Raw genomic sequence first — 17,081 nt, 5'->3', positions numbered from 1 at the left:
TGACCCCGCAATCCCACTCTTGGGCATCTATCCGGACAAAGCTCTACTTAAAAGAGACACATGCACCCGCATGTTCATTGCAGCACTATTCACAATAGCCAGGACATGGAAACAATCCAAATGTCCATCGACAGAGGATTGGATTCGGAAGATGTGGTATATATACACGATGGAATACTACTCAGCCATAAAAAAGGATGACATCATGCCATTTGCAGCAACATGGATGGAACTAGAGAATCTCATCCTGAGTGAAATGAGCCAGAAAGACAAAGACAAATACCATATGACATCACTTATAACTGGAATCTAATATCCAGCACAAATGAACATCTCCTCAGAAAAGAAAATCAATCATGGACTTGGAGAAGAGACTTGTGGTTGCCTGATGGGAGGGGGAGGGAGTGGGAGGGATCGGGAGCTTGGGCTTATCAGACACAACTTAGAATAGATTTACAAGGAGATCCCGCTGAATAGCATTGAGAACTATGTCTAGATACTCATGTTGCAACAGAAGAAATGGTGGGGGAAAAACTGTAATTGTAATGTATACATGTAAGGATAACCTGACCCCCTTGCTGTACAGTGGGAAAATAAAATTAAAAAAAAAAAAAAAGAAATCTATACATAGAACTTCCATATGACCCCACAATCCCACTCTTGGGCATCTATCCGGACAAAACTCTACTTAAAAGAGACACGTGCACCCGCATGTTCATTGCAGCACTATTCACAATAGCCAGGACATGGAAACAACCCAAATGTCCATCGACAGATGATTGGATTCAGAAGAAGTGGTATATATACACAATGGAATACTACTCAGCCATAAAAAAGAATGACATCATGCCATTTGCACCGACATGGATGGAACTAGAGAATCTCATACTGAGTGAAATGAGCCAGAAAGACAAAGACAAATACCATATGATATCACTTATAACTGGAATCTAATATCCAGCACAAATGAACATCTCCTCAGAAAAGAAAATCATGGACTTGGAGAAGAGACTTGTGGTTGCCTGATGGGAGGGGGAGGGAGTGGGAGGGATCGGGAGCTTGGGCTTATCAGACACAACCTAGAATAGATTTACAAGGAGATCCTGCTGAATAGCATTGAGAACTTTGTCTAGATACTCATGTTGCAACAGAAGAAAGGGTGAGGGAAAAACTGTAATTGTAATGTATACATGTAAGGATAACCTGACCCCCTTGCTGTACAGTGGGAAATAAATATAAATTATTTGAACAAATTCAGACATTAGAAATATATGCAAAGAAGTAGAATTTCTCTCACTCTCTGTCCTCCCCTGTCCCCCCAACTTCCATTCTGTTTCTTTTTCTTTGTCTTTTTAGGGCTGCATATGGAGGTTCCCAGGCTAGGGGTCCAATTGGAGCTGTAGCTGCCGGCCTATGCCAGGGCTACAGCAACGAGGTATCCAAGTCATATCTGAGACATACACCACAGCTCATGGCAATGCTGGATCCTTCACTCACTGAGCAAAGGCCAGGGATCAAACACACAACCTCATTGTTCCTAGTCAGATGCATTAACCACTGAGCCATGAAGGGAACTTCCCAACTTCCATCCTTATTCCAGTGTCTATACAAATATATATCATATAATTTTAAAAAACATAATGGAGTCATAGTTTTATACTATGTTCTACTTATTTTTCCTACCTAATGACATTTCAAGAAAGTAATAGAGATTCTTTCAGCCTGCTGCATATTGTTACATTCTATATAGTTAATCACAGGTAGTTTCACCATTCCCTATTGATATGATTTTAGGTTTCTTCCAATTTTATATGTTACACACTGGGATTGCCTAACAAAAACTCTATTCAATATACACTTATGATAATATTCCTTCAAGTTAGACTCTTAAGAGATGGAGTTTCTAGGATAGAGTATTAAATCATACATTATAAACATATACATTTAGGGATAGATGGAGGGAAGAAAGGTTTCAACACCTCACAGTGGAATGGATAATTTTATATTATCACTCTTGAGTCTTGTTCTTTGTGGCCATTAGCAAATTTTAATTGTATGGTTAAAACGAACAAATTGAAAATATAACACTCTAGCAATATAATAAAAGAAGAATAGAAAGATAAGTGTAAAGTGAAAGCATAATTTTTAAGCAAGAAAAATTGTTTGAAGGAGAAAGATGAGAAATTTTAAAAAACCTCTAAATGAAAATTCATTACAGTGTACTTCTTCTTCTCTGCCCTCTATGTTTTCATTCTCCTTTCAGACATTCAACAACTAAACATTCAGGAGTTCCCATTGTGACTCAGTGGAAATGATGCCAACTAGTATTTATGAGGAGTAAGTGTGTTGATCCCTGGCCTCACTCAGTGGGTTAAGGATCTGACATTGTCATGAGCTGTTGTGTCGATCACAGAGGCAGTTTGATTGGATCCCACGTTACTGAGGCTGAGGTGTAGGCTGGCACCTGCATCTCTGATTTGACCCCAAGCCTAGGAACTTCCATATACTGTGGGTGCAGCCCTAAAAGGAAAAAAAAACCATTAATTATTATTAGTAATAGAGAGAAACCAAAGGATTTTGGAGAATAAGTTTTCATAAAAGAATGAAATGTGTTCAGGAAATATCTTTGGGAAAAAGATTAGTTTAAAGCAGTATTTGGAAGATGAGAGAGTGATGACTTTTCCTAGGAAAGAGGAGGAATAGTGAGGGAGTGTATCATGCTCTAAGCAGAAGCAGAGCAAAATGATGGGTCCTCATCCATGGATGTAAGTGCCCACAGCAGCCTTGTCTCACAGGGGGCAAAGAGGCTAACCTCCAAGAGTTTGATTGTTCACCAAGAACCAGTAGGAAACAGATTCCAGGAGAGAATAGTCCATCGTGTGTTAATCAAGGGGATGCTGCCTGGAATTTCCTCCTGCCCACCAGCTTCCTCAGGCCCTGTTTCAGGTCTTTGTTTCTCAGGCTATAGATAAAAGGATTTAGTGTGGAGGTTAAAACTGTGTAGACAATTGTTGCCATGTGGTCCCTGATGGTGTAGGAGGACACAGGCTGTAAATAGACATAGAAGATGCTTCCATAAAAGAGTGTCACCACAGTGACATGAGAACCACAAGTGGAGAAGGCTTTGCGTTTGCCAGCAGCTGAGGGAATTTTGAGAACTGCAGTAAGGATTCGTATGTAAGAGAAAGTAATGCATAGAAAGGGAGTCACTAACAGAATAGATCCTTCTGTCACTATCACGATTTCATTGACAAATGTGGAGGAGCATGACAATTTCATCAGAGGACTGAGGTCACAGAGAAAGTGATGGATGATATTTGAGTCACAGAAGGTGAGCTGATTCAGCAGAAGTGTGTGTAGCAGTGAGTGGAGGTGAGGCAGTGAGCAGGAGAGGGCCACCATCAGGACACAGCGGTGGTGACTCATGATGGTGACATAGTGGAAGGGATCACAGATGGCCACATAGCGGTCAAAGGCCATGACTACTAGAAGGAAACTGTCAGTGTTGCCCAAGGCATATATAAAATACATCTGAGTCAGACACCCAGCATAGGAGATGGTCTTATGGGACAAGAAGTTCACCAGCATCCTGGGGACAATGGTTGTTGTGAAGCAAATGTCAGTGAAAGACAGGAAAGTCAGGAAGAAATACATGGGAGTCTGGAGCTGGGGGTCTGAGCGGATGGCCAGGATGATGAGCAGGTTTCCTGTGATGGTGACCAGGTATATGGTGAGGAAGAGGCTAAAGAGTGGCTTCTGGTCCTCGGGCCGAGAGGAGAGTCCCAGGAGGATGAACTCAGAGACACTGCTGGTTTGGTTGACTCTTTCCATTGATGTGGGTCTAGTTATACACAAGAAGTTTTGTTACAAAACATGCTCCAATTCCACACCCCAAACATGAGAACCCAGCAAGTCTTTTTTTCCTTGATTTAGTCACAAAGCGCAGCTGTGCAGGGAAAGCTTGTCAGCCTCCTGGTGCTTGATGTGGTCCTTCCTTCCCAAATCCATGGGCATCATATGGGATGAAAGCTGGAGGGAGAGCAGAAGGGGTGTACTTCTCTGATTCAAGTTCATTAGTTACTATTCTGGGAAAAGCAATTCTTATGTGTTGTGGACATAACAATAAAATAGAGAAATCTTTGCCTTTGTGTAGTTCATGTTGTGGTTTGGGAGATATGTCTTCAATGAATAAAATACGTAATGTAACCTCAGGTAGGGATAAATTTTGTTAACAAAATAAAGCAGTAACTCGGGAGTGGGAATGGATGTAATTTATTTATTTATTTATTTTGTCTTTTGTCTTTTTAGGGCCACACCAGTGCCACATGGAGGTTCCCAGGCTAGGGGTCTAATCAGAGCTACAGCTGCCAGCTTACACCAGAGCCACAGCAATGCCAGATCCGGGCTGTGTCTGCCACCTACACCACAGTTAATGGCAATGCCAGATCCTTAACCCACTGAGCAAGGCCAGGGATCGAACCTGCAGCCTCGTGTTTCCTATTTTGATTCGTTTCTGCTGCACCAAGACAGGATCTCCAAGGATGGATGTATTTTAGTTAGAGAAGTCACAGGACATTCATTCCTCTCCCCTATTTTGGAAATAATTTTTCCTTTCTGTGATTCCATGTGCTAAATCCCAGTTTTACTGGATGGGCTCCATTGGTGACTATTCAATTCATGTTTAAAAATTTTCTCCTTCATGTATCTATTTACATTTATCCAAGATTTTATATTATATATATATTGAATCATTCCAGTTACCTAGTGATGGACATCAAAATGGCCTTTGATTCCTGTTATTAATAAAGAAGGTTAGTGAGAGATCTTGTATCAACCAAATGATTTGAGTTGTTATTTCAGATCCGGCATATTCAGCCATACCTTGTAAATGGGTGTATTACAAAGGGATTTTCAAGCATTTTGAGAAATGTTTAGTTATCACAAAAATCTCCACAATGAATTGATTAGTGTCACTATATTGACAACAATTATTTTTTAGAAGCAGCATTTTTTTTTTTACAATTTCGAATTGGCTTATTACACTGTATTTTTAGTGCATTCTTAAAATATCTTAAAATGTGTATTAATTTATATACTAATATATAAATTCATTTAACAATTAAATGTTTACATTTTAGTTGTAAGTTACTAAAACTTTTTTTTTTGTCTTTTTAAGGCCACATCCACAGCATAAGAAAGTTCCCAGGCTAGGAGTGAAATCAGAGCAGTAGCTGCCAGCCTCCATTACAGCCACAATAATGTGGGATCTGAGCCTTGTCTGCAGCCTCCACCACAGCTCACAGCAACACTGCATCCTTAACCTGCTGAGTGAGGCCAGGGATGAACTTGCATCTTCATAGATACTGGTCTGGTTCATTACTGCTGACCCATGACAGGAACTCCCCAGTTACTAAACATCTTTAAGTGTCAATTTCTTCATATTGGAAAAATAAAAATGGAATATTGGGCACAAAATTCCACATTCCACATTCCTGGGAAAACTTAGTGTGATAATGCTCTTAAAATACTTAGAAAAGGGAGAAGCATATTGTAAATCTCAGGAGAATCTGTTGATCCTCATAAATCCTCATATTGCTTTTCCTTATCTGTTATTTCTAGATGTTCTCAAAATTAATTCATTTATGGAGTTCCCGTCGTGGCGCAGTGGTTAACGAATCCGACTAGGAACCATGAGGTCGCGGGTTCAGTCCCTGCCCTTGCTCAGTGGGTTAACGATCCGGTGTTGCCGTGAGCTGTGGTGTAGGTTGCAGACGCGGCTCGGATCCCGCGTTGCTGTGGCTCTGGCGTAGGCCGGTGGCTACAGCTCCGATTAGACCCCTAGCCTGGGAACCTCCATATGCCGTTGGAGTGGCCCAAGAAATAGCAAAAAGATAAAAAAAAAAATTGATTCATTTACATGCATAAAGTATCACCTCTCTCACTGCCAAACTGTCAGGCAAATTTTATGATTTTCCAAGATTTTATAGAAGGAATACATGTTTGCCATTGAATGATTTGAGTGAAAAACTAATTAAAATGAATAACAATAACCAATATTTATTGAAAAATTTTTATGCATCACACTTATGCTAAGCATTTCAATAAATGCCATAATAAAAAATCAGGAGGCATGTGTTGTTATTAGGAGACTGAAGCTTACACATATGAAGAGGTTAGTTCAGTGCTTATTACTGTCCAAGACAATGCAAAGATAAACTTTAGAATTATGCAACTGAAGGAAATGAATTGTGATCAGGATTTGAAACCCACTCTAATTTAAGACTCAATTCTAAGCTCATGCTCTTAAGGGTTAGCTACCCCCTCCTCTGGTTTTGCTGTATTTACTGTCCATCACAATCAGGCAAGGCGCTGTTTTCTCCATTTTGATAATTTCCTAATGAATTACTCTTCCATCCCCCTTAACTGACAAACTTTCTTCTCCCATTTCAGAATATATCCTTGCAGTTGTGCAAGAGGTGTCTTTCTATGTTGTAGAGGTGGTGGAATTTGAAAATTTGAATATCCACATTTAACAGGCTAAAATTAGGTGGAAAAAAATTAGCCATGTATGTCAGGGACATGTCTGGTATGCGGAGCTGTGGTTGTGCAGTGGACACTGCCCTGGACTGAAGATGAAAAGGAGGGGTTGGATTTGTCCTTCATCACCTGCTCCCAAACTGGTTCCTGATGTTTTAGGAACAACAAGGGAGACACCATGTCTGTAAAGCAGTTTATCACACACAGATCAACATTCAAAGATGAGTCATTTGTGAAAGTGCTGCCAGGGAAGGTGGAATATAAAACTCAGTGGTGATTTGGTGAATTATTGGGAATGGATGCTCCAGGTGGAAGATGTCAGGAGCACCCATGTGGACAAGTAGTAAAAAGAAGAAAGGTTTTGGAGATGAGAATCAGGAAGAACAGTTCTAAAAGCACAGGGTGAGAATCTGGGAATACTGTAGTTTTTTTTTTTTTTTTTCTTTTCTACCGATGGGTTTTGCTTCCATGAAAATATATGGTACAGGTAGCCTAGAGGTTAAACTCAGTGGACTTAAAACCAAGTGCCACATGGAAATTTTACTTGGCCCTTACTATTTCTCAATGTATGAACTATTTGAAGTATCAGAGACAAAATAGTGAGGTGCCAAATTGAGTTGGGGAGCCCCTGGGTGGCCAGCTCACCGAAGCTCACCTCCATGTCCAGATGTTTTCTTTCCTTGCCAGCCTCCCCAGAAGCTGATGGGTACCACCTCTGCCCTCAGCCAAAACCTCATGCTTCTCAGCCAATGCTCAGCTTCCTCCTGTGTCTCTCATGAAATCCTGGGCTGATTGGAAGGAGAGAAGCAGGAAAGGAGTGAGGATCTGATGTCCTCCTCCAAAGGGGTAATACTTATCCCTCCCCTGTCCTCAGACCCCACATTTCTTTCCTGCCACCTGGTCCCCAGCAGGCTGCTGCTTCTCCCAGCTCCAGATCTCAGGAGGCAGAGATGCCCTGACTCAGGGGGGAGGGCCCTCCTGGTTGTGGAAGCCCCACCAGCTTCCCAGGAGTCTCAGGTGTGCCCTGCTGGCCTCTTGGGGCACTTGTTAGGCTGAGGTTGTTGTGGTGTGATGACCTCTCAGGGGAGTTTGTCCTGGGATCTCTCCAGGCAGAGAAAGCAGAATGGAATCATAGCACTGCAACACTTGTACCACTGTCATGCAATTAGGAGTTAGTGTTCTTCCCAATAACCACATTTAACCATGACTATATTCCTGATCACGATTTCAGATGTATATTTTTCAACTGGACTCTGCCTCTTTTTTTTCCCACTTCACTACTATTTTCTATAGTTTTCAACAGAAGCATTCAGTTGCGTGTATCACTTTTTGAAAGGTAAACTTAATAATATTTTTTTCTGACTTTTGAATCTCTATGGGTGTTATTTTATCAACTGGAAATTTAGTTTGACTTCCCCAAAAATCTTTTTAATTCTGGTAGCCATTTAAATTAATTCATACATTTAATTGAAATATATTTGACCTGTGATATTATGATAAGTTTCAGGTGTGCAGTATAGTGATTTAACATCTGCCCAAATTATGAAATGATCAATGTGACAATTCTGGTAATCATCTGTCCCCATACAAAGTTATTACAATATTTTTGGCCAGTTTTCTTATGCTGAATATTATATACCCATGGATAATTTATTTAAAAGTTTATACCTTTTAGTCCCCTTCCACTCTTCCCTCGGACCTCCAACCCTCCTCTTTGTTCTCTATATCTATGAGTCTGTTTTCATTTTGTTTTGTTTTGTTCATTTGTTTGTTTTTTAGAGTCCACATTAAAGAGAGGTCATGTGGTATTTGTGTTTCTCTGTGTGACTTACTTCACTTGACATAATATCCTGTAAGTCTATCCATTTTGTGGCACATGGCAAGATTTCATTTTTTATGGCTGAGTAATATTTCATTTCATATGTACACCATATGTGTTTTTAATCTATTCATTTATTTATGGATACTCAATTAGCTTTCATACCTTCTCTATTGTAAATAAGGTTTCAATGAACATTAGGATGCATATTTATTTTCTTATTTTTTATTTTTTTGCTTTTTTTTTTTGGGCTGCGTGTGCAGCCTATATAAGTTCCCAGGTGAGGGGTCCAATCAGGGCTGCAACTTCTGGCCAATACCACAGCACCAGCTTGGGATCTGAGCCCTGTCTGCCACCTACACCATGGCTCATGGGAATGCCAGAGCCAGACTGCACAGAGTCAGGGATCAAACCCATATCCTCATGGTTACTAGTTGGGCTCCTCACCACTGAACCACAGTGGGAAATCCTAGGGTGCATACATATATATATTTAATTAGTGTATTTGATTCTTTCAGGTAAATACCCAGAAGTGAAATTGCTGGATCATATGGCAGTTCTATTTATTTTTTATTTTTCCACTGTACAGCAAGGGGGTCAGGTTATACTTACATGTATACATTACAATTACAGTTTTTCCCTCACCCTTTCTTCTGTTGCAACATGAGTATCTAGACAAAGTTCTCAATGCTATTCAGCAGGATCTCCTTGTAAATCTATTCTAGGTTGTGTCTGATAAGCCCAAGCTCCCGATCCCTCCCACTCCCTCCCCCTCCCATCAGGCAACCACAAGTCTCTTCTCCAAGTCCATGATTTTCTTTTCTGAGGAGATGTTCATTTGTGCTGGATATTAGATTCCAGTTATAAGTGATATCATATGGTATTTGTCTTTGTCTTTCTGGCTCATTTCACTCAGGATGAGATTCTCTAGTTCCATCCATGTCGGTGCAAATGGCATGATGTCATTCTTTTTTATGGCTGAGTAGTATTCCATTGTGTATATATACCACTTCTTCCGAATCCAATCATCTGTCGATGGACATTTGGGTTGTTTCCAAGTCCTGGCTATTGTGAATAGTGCTGCAATGAACATGCGGGTGCACGTGTCTCTTTTAAGTAGAGTTTTGTCCGGACAGATGCCCAAGAGTGGGATTGTGGGGTCATATGGAAGTTCTATGTATAGATTTCTAAGGTATCTCCAAACTGTTCTCCATAGTGGCTGTACCAGCTTCCATTCCCACCAGCACTGCAGGAGGGTTCCCTTTTCTCCACACCCCCTCCAGCACTTGTTATTTGTGGATTTATTAATGATGGTCATTCTGACTGGTGTGAGGTGGTATCTCATGGTAGTTTTGATTTGCATTTCTCTTATAACCAGCGATGTTGAGCATTTTTTCATGTGTTTGCTGGCCGTCTGTATATCTTCTTTGGAGAAATGTCTATTCAGGTCTTTTGCCCATTTTTCCATTGATTGATTGGCTTTTTTGCTGTTGGGTTGTATAAGTTGCTTATATATTCTAGAGATTAAGCCCTTGTCAGTTGCATCATTTGAAACTATTTTCTCCCATTCTGTAAGTTGTCTTTTTGTTTTCTTTTGGGTTTCCTTTGCTGTGCAAAAGCTTTTCAGTTGGATGAGGTCCCATGGGTTTATTTTTGCTCTAATTTCTATTGCTTTGGGAGACTGACCTGAGAAACTATTCATGAGGTTGATGTCAGAGAGTGTTTTGCCTATGTTTTCTTCTAGGAGTTTGATGGTGTCCTGTCGTATGTTTAAGTCTTTCAGCCATTTTGAGTTTATTTGTGTGCATGGTGTGAGGGTGTGTTCTAGTTTCATTGCTTTGCATGCAGCTGTCCAGGTTTCCCAGCAATGCTTGCTGAGTAGACTTTCCTTTTCCCATTTTATGTTCTTGCCTCCCTTGTCAAAGATTAATGGACCATAGGTGTCAGGGTTTATATCCGGATTCTCTATTCTGTTCCATTGGTCTGTCTGTCTGTTTTGATACCAGTCCCACACTGTTTTGATGACTGTGGCTTTGTAGTATTTCTTGAAGTCTGGGAGAGTTGTGCCTCCTGCTTGGTTTTTGTTTCTCAGGATTGCTTTGGCGATTCTGGGTCTTTTGTGGTTCCATATAAATGTTTGGATTGTTTGTTCTAGTTCTGTGAAAAATGTCCTGGGTAATTGGATAGGGATTGCATTGAATCTGTCGATTGCTTTGGGTAGTATGGCCATTTTTACAATATTGATTTTCCCAATCCAGGAACATGGAATATCTTTCCATTTCTTTACATCTTCTTTGATTTCTTTGATTAAGGTTTTATAGTTCTCAGCATATAGGTCCTTTACGTCCTTGGTCAGGTGTATTCCGAGGTATTTGATTTTGTGAGGTGCAATTTTAAAAGGTATTGTGTTTTTGTATTCCATTTCTAATATATCATTGCTGGTATACAGAAATGCAACTGACTTCTGAATGTTAATCTTATATCCTGCTACTTTGCTGAATTTATTAATCAGTTCAAGGAGTTTTGGGGTTGAGTCCTTAGGGTTTTCTAGGTATAGTATCATGTCATCTGCATACAGTGACAGTTTGATCTCTTCTCTTCCTATATGGATGCCTTTTATTTCTTTGGTTTGTCTAATTGCTGTGGCTAGGACTTCCAAATCTATGTTGAAGAGCAGTGGTGAGAGTGGGCATCCCTGTCTTGTTCCAGATTGGAGTGAGAAGGCTTTCAGTTTTTCCCCATTGAGTATTATATTTGCTGTGGGTTTATCATAAATGGCTTTGATTATGTTCAGGAATGTTCTCTCTATACCCACTTTGACCTGGGTCTTGATCATGAATGGATGTTGGACTTTGTCAAATGCTTTTTCTGCGTCTATTGAGATGATCATATGATTTTTGACTTTTTTTTTTTGTTAATGTGGTGTATGATGCTGATTGATTTGCGTATGTTGAACAATTCTTGTGAACCTGGGATGAACCCAACCTGGTCATGGTGTATAATTTTTTTGGTATGTTGTTGGATTCGGTTGGCTAAGATTTTGCTGAGAATGTTTGCATCCATATTCATCAATGATATTGGGCGATAGTTTCCTTTTTTGGTGGTATCTCTGTCTGGTTTTGGAATGAGGGTGATGGTGGCATCATAGAATGTCTTTGGGAGTATTCCTTCTTCTTCCACCTTTTGAAAGAGTTTCAGGAGGATGGGCACCAATTCCTCTTTATATGTCTGATAAAATTCACATGTGAAGCCATCTGGTCCTGGACTTTTATTTGTAGGGAGTGATTTTATGACCTCTTCAATTTCATTTCTAGTGATCGGTCTCTTCAATTGGTCTGTTTCTACTTGATTCCATTTTGGCAGGCTGTAAGATTCTAGAAAATTGTCCATTTCTTCCAGATTGTCAAACTTGTTGCCATATAGTTGTTCATAGTATTCTCTTATGGTTTTTTGTATTTCTGCTGTATCCGTTGTGATTTCTCCTTTTTCATTTATAATTTTGGTGATTTGGGTTCTTTCTCTCCTCTTTTTAGTGAGTCTGGCCAGGGGTTTGTCCATTTTGTTCACCTTTTCAAAGAACCAGCTCTTGGTTTTATTAATTTTCTCTATTGTTTTTTGAGTCTCTATTTTATGGATTTCTTCTTTGGTCTTTATAATTTCCTTCCTTCTGCTGACTTTAGGACTTTTTTGTTCTTCTTTTTCTAATTCATTTAGGTGGAGGGTTAAGTTGTCAATTTGGGATCTTGCTTCTTTTTTGAGAAAGGCCTGTATTGCTATCAATTTCCCTCTGAGCACTGCTTTCGCAGCCTCCCATAGATTTTGAGAGGTTGTGTCTTCATTATCATTTGTTTCAAGGTAGTTTTTAATTTCCTTCTTGATTTCCTCATTGACCCATTGGTTTTTTAGTAGCATGTTGTTTAGTCTCCAAGTAGTAGGTTTTTTCTTTTTCCTTTTCCCAGGGTTGATTTCTAATTTCATGGCATTGTGGTCAGAGAAGATACTTGAGATAATTTCTATGCTCCTAAATTTATTGAGGTTAGCTTTATGTCCCAATATGTGGTCGATTCTTGAGAATGTTCCATGAGCATTTGAGAAGAATGTGTCTTCTGATTTTTTTGGATGTAGTGTCCTGAAGATATCAATGAAGTCTAACTTTTCCATTGTTTCCTTTAGGATCTCTGTTGCTTTATTGGTTTTCGGTCTAGAGGATCTGTCCATTGATGTGAGGGGGGTATTAAGGTCTCCTACTATGATTGTGTTCTCATCAATATCTCCCTTTATGTCTGTTAATATTTGTTGTATGTATCTGGGTGCTCCTATATTTGGGGCATATATGTTGATGATAGTAACATCCTCTCCTTGGATGGATCCCTTAATCATTAGGTAGTGTCCTTCTTTGTCTTTCTTTATGTCTTTTGTTTTAAAGTCTATTTTGTCTGATATGAGCGTTGCGACTCCTGCTTTTCTGTCATGTCTATTGGCGTGAAATATTTTTCCCCAGCCTTCACTTTCAAACTATATGTATCTTTTCTCCTAAGGTGAGTTTCTCGTAGGCAGCATATTGAAGGTTTTTGCCCTTTTATCCACTCAGCCACTCTTTGTCTTTTGATTGGAGCATTCAGTCCATTGACATTTAAGGTGAGAATTGATAGGTGACTATTTATTGCCATTTGAACCTTGGGTTCCAGTTGATTCTATGGTTCTCCATTCTTCCTTTCTTTATTTTCTTTTTGGTTGGATGGTCTCCTGTTATTATCTGCTTGAGTGTATTTTTATTTTCATTTTTTTGCAAATGCAATATTTGGTTTTGGCTTGTGGTTGCCCTGTTTTTTAAGTATGCTAATCCCTTCCCATAATTGTGTGTTTTAGCCTGATGGTCCTGTAAGTTCAAACACTTCATTACTATATTAAAATTAAGAAGAGAATCATACAAACAAACAAAAAGGGTTATTTACTTCCTAACATCCCTTGCCCACATTTTATGGTTTTGATGACTCTTTTATTATTTTTTTCTTTTTAATTTTATTTTGTTTGAAGCATGTTCATGATTAAATCTGTATGCTGGCTTATTTGAGTGCCTGCTCTCTGATTGCGGTTTCCTCAGTCCTAGTTCTTCCTCTTCTTCTTTTTTTTTCTTTTCTTTTTTCTTCCCTTTCCTTCCTTTCTTTTTGCTTTAGAGAAGCCCTTTCAATAGTTCCTTTAACCTGGGTTTTGTGTTGCTGTATTCTTTAAGTTTTTGTTTGTTGGGAAAAATTTTTATTTCCCCTTCTATTTTAAATGATATTCTTGCTGGATAGAGTATTCTAGGTTGCATATTTTTTTCCTTTTAGCACTTTAAATATCTCTTGCCATTCCCTCCTGGCCTGTAGTGTTTCTGTAGAGAAATCAGCTGATATTCTTATGGGGGTTCTCTGTTAGGTAACAATCTGTTTTTCTCTTGCTGCCTTTAGGATCCTCTCTTTATCACTAACTTTTGCCATTTTTATTATGATGTGTCTTGCTGTGGGTTTATTTGGGTTCAGCTTGTTTGGGGCCCTCTGTGCTTCTTGTATCTTGAACCCAGTATCCTTTAGATTTGGGAAATTTCCAGCGATAATTTCTTCAAATATATTTTCCATCCCCTTATCTTTTTCTACTCCTTCTGGAATTCCTATTATGCGTAGATTGGCCCGCTTTATATTATCCCATAGGTCTCTTATATTGCTTTCCAGTTTTTTGATTCAGTTTTCTGTCTGTTGACTGGATTGAGTGATTTCCATTATTCTATCTTCCATATCACTGATTCATTCTTCTGCATTATTCATTCTGGTTTTTACTGCCCCTAGTTCAGTTTGCATCTCTGCGAATGAACGTTCTAGTTTTTCTTGGCTCCTCCTTATATTTTCTAGTTCCTTTCTGAGGGTATCTGCATTACTGTTCATATCTTCTCTTAATTCCTTCAGTATTTTCACTATTTCTCTTTTGAACTCCAGGTCTGTCTGACTGCAGAGATCTGTTTCATTGTTGACTGTTTTAGGTGAGTTCTCCTGTTGGTTTGACTGGGGGTGGTTTCTCAGCTTCTTCATCTTGCTTGTTGTTTTCTTTCTCCTGAGGGAGTTGTACTCTCCGTTATCGGGCAGTGTTTGCCTTGTCACTGCCATGGAATATTTCCTGAGGGCTGGTGTTGTTGGTCAGTCTTTTTTGAGGCAGTGTGGCTTTTCTGGGGTGTTGATGGGGCTAACAGTGTTTCTTTGAAGCAAAGGAGGACTTCCTGAGGGCAGACAGGACTGGGAGGTCCACACCACGATGGTAGCAGGTTTCACTTGTACATGCAGAGCTTGCTCTGGTGTTTCTAGGCTGTGGGGTTCTTGCAGGGGGTTGGCGGTGTTGGCCAGCTGTTGCTCAGGAGGGCAGCACCCCCTGGGGACTGGAGCAGCTGTCTGGGTCACTGAGAACCTAAGAGGCTCTTCTCTAGGGCAGCCCAACTCAGAAGGACAGCCTGTGAATGTAGGCGGATCTTTTCACAGTCTGGCTGAGCTTGTTTCAGCTTTCTGGGCAGCAGGGGCTCTTCTAGGGGAATGGTGGTGCTGAGCAGCTATTCCGTGGGAGTGGGGCACCCCCTAGGGGCTTGGGCGTTTAGCAGGGCCACTGGAAACCCAAGAGGCTCCTCCCCAGGGCAGCCCAACTCAGAAAGACCGTCTGAGATCTTTTCCCAACTCGGCCAGGCTTGTTGCAGCTTTTCTGGGCTGCAGGGGGTCCTGCATGGAGCTGGCAGTTCTATGCAGCTGATCCACTAGGGCACCCCCTGGGGGCTTTGGCGGGTAGCAGGGCCATTGGAAACCCGACAGGCTCCTCCCTGGGGCAGCCTGACTCAGAAAAACCATCCGAGAATTAGGCAGATCTATTCACTGCCTGGCTAGGCTTGTTCTAGCTTTTCTGGGTTGCAGGCCTTTTCTCGGGGGCTGGTGGTGTTTGGTGCTGCTCTGCGGAAGTGTAGCCCCTCCAAAGGGCAAGCAGGCCTGTGCAGGGACAGCCCCTGCGGTGGTAGGCTTCAGGCAATTGTTGAGGCCAGCCCTCCTGGATGGCAGGCAGCCCCAGATTAGGCGAGAGCATAGGGGGTTGCAGGGGTGGGGGGAGGGGATGCACTGGGAAGCACAGCTTTCAGCTAGCTAGTGGGCCTGTAAGCTTGCTGTGGTGTGGGGGGTACTCTATGGGGACCCACCCCGTCTTCTCTCCCCTCCCCAGCACAGGCGCAGACCAAGCTCTTCTCCCAGGTTCCCTCTGATGCAGCTTTCCACTTCCCCACACCTAGAGTATTGCTCTCTTCCCCTGCAACAGCTTTGTTTTCTAGTCTCCCAGGCAGTCTCTGCCCCGTCAAATGGATTCTAGACCTCCCAAGCAGTTTCCGCTCTGCCCCGCCCCCATAGCCTGGGTCTAACCTCTGGAGCCTAGTTCTTGGTGCCCAGCCCCCACCCAGGCGTCCCCCGGCCCTTTCTCGGGGACTAACCTTCAGAGGCGAGGTCTGGGTGCTCAGCCCCCACCCAGGCGTCTCAAGTTTTGGTGACTGTGCCCGTAGTTCAGATGGTCCCTTGGGTTCTTTATTGGCTTTTCCGCACTCCAACTTACTGCTACACTCTTTTCTGCATCTGGAGATTCCTCCAGTTCGTTTGATCTTTCCCCCTTGTAGGTGACTTTCCAGGGTGCGGGATCCCTTTCTCCTCCGCAGTTCCCTTTCGGAAGCGCCCGTTCGGCTCGGATTCACCTTCTCTCACTCTCCTCTTTTCTCCCGTTCTGCCCAGTAATGTCACAAACTTCTTGCCGTTATTGGAGTTTAGGTTCTTCTGCCAGCGATTGGTTGCTGTTCTGTGCGAGTCATTTATTCTGTAGATGTGCTTTTTTTGTTGTGTTTGTGGGAGAGGGCAAGCATGTCCCCCTACTCCTCCACCATCCTGTCTTCTCTTCCTGTTCAAATAAATATTTATAGCTCATGGAATTTAAATCTGTTAATCAATCAGACCACCAATGCAATGGTAAAAGATTTTCTTCATAATATACAACCTGAAAAGTAACTTTCTAGGTGCCTGCAAATCTGAAAAGCATCATTGTTTATCTGTTTCACTTAAATGATAATGTGTTAGGATAAGGATTCTATGAACCAAAACTTTTATAATTTTGAAGATCTATGTCACTATTCTATTGCATCAAGTCTTTTCAGTGAGAAACAAGAGGACATCTTTTTTTTTTTTTTTTTGTCTTTTTGCCATTTCTTGGGCCGCTCTTGTGGCATATGGAGGTTCCCAGGCTAGGAGTCTAATCGGAGCCGTAGCCACCAGTCTACACCAGAGCCACAGCAACGTGGGATCCAAGCTGCGTCTGCAACCTACACCACAGCTCACGGCAATGCTGGATCTCTTTAACCCACTAAGCAAGGACAGGGATCGAACCAGCAACCTCATGGTTCCTAGTCGGATTTGTTAACCACTGCGCCACCATGGGAACTCCCAAGAGAACATCTTAATGTGTCTTTGTGATCTCCTCCCCTCACCACAGATGATAGGTAGTCTACACTAAATACATCATGCTGCCACTGCTTAGGCTTTAGGAAAACAGATGCTGATTCCACCCTCTTTACTCCAAGTCTGAGTTCCAGGTGTGACTCAGAAATGAATCTGACTAGTATCCATGAGGATGCAGGTTCGATCCCTAGCTTTGCTCAGTGGGTTAAGAATCCAGCGTTGCCATGAGC

General features: G+C 41.3%; 2 protein-coding genes across 2 annotated transcripts in view; both read right to left on the bottom strand.

Moving 5' to 3' along the window:
• LOC100517451 (olfactory receptor 1J4-like) overlaps nucleotides 1-17,081 on the bottom strand; it is a 188,903-nt gene that overhangs the window by 79,366 nt on the left and 92,456 nt on the right. The gene's annotated exons all lie outside the window — the stretch shown is intronic.
• On the bottom strand, nucleotides 2,028-16,112 carry LOC146407193 (olfactory receptor 1L8-like). Its single transcript, XM_084994978.1, has 3 exons — nucleotides 15,843-16,112; nucleotides 7,193-7,325; nucleotides 2,028-4,029 (listed from the first exon to the last, which is right to left on the bottom strand). The coding sequence occupies exon 3, from the start codon at nucleotides 3,829-3,831 to the stop codon at nucleotides 2,887-2,889; it is 945 nt and encodes a 314-aa protein (XP_084851104.1). The 5' UTR covers nucleotides 3,832-4,029; nucleotides 7,193-7,325; nucleotides 15,843-16,112; the 3' UTR covers nucleotides 2,028-2,886.

The sequence above is a fragment of the Sus scrofa genome, chromosome 1, assembly GCF_054392235.1.
Source record: "Sus scrofa isolate SSC_HxYL_T2T_F1_AM1 chromosome 1, Sscrofa_HxYL_maternal_Yorkshire_Landrace_v2.0, whole genome shotgun sequence".
Taxonomy (NCBI): Eukaryota; Metazoa; Chordata; class Mammalia; order Artiodactyla; family Suidae; genus Sus; species Sus scrofa.
The sequence above is the reverse complement of the archived record's forward strand: the minus strand, read 5'-3'. Positions and strand labels throughout refer to the sequence as shown.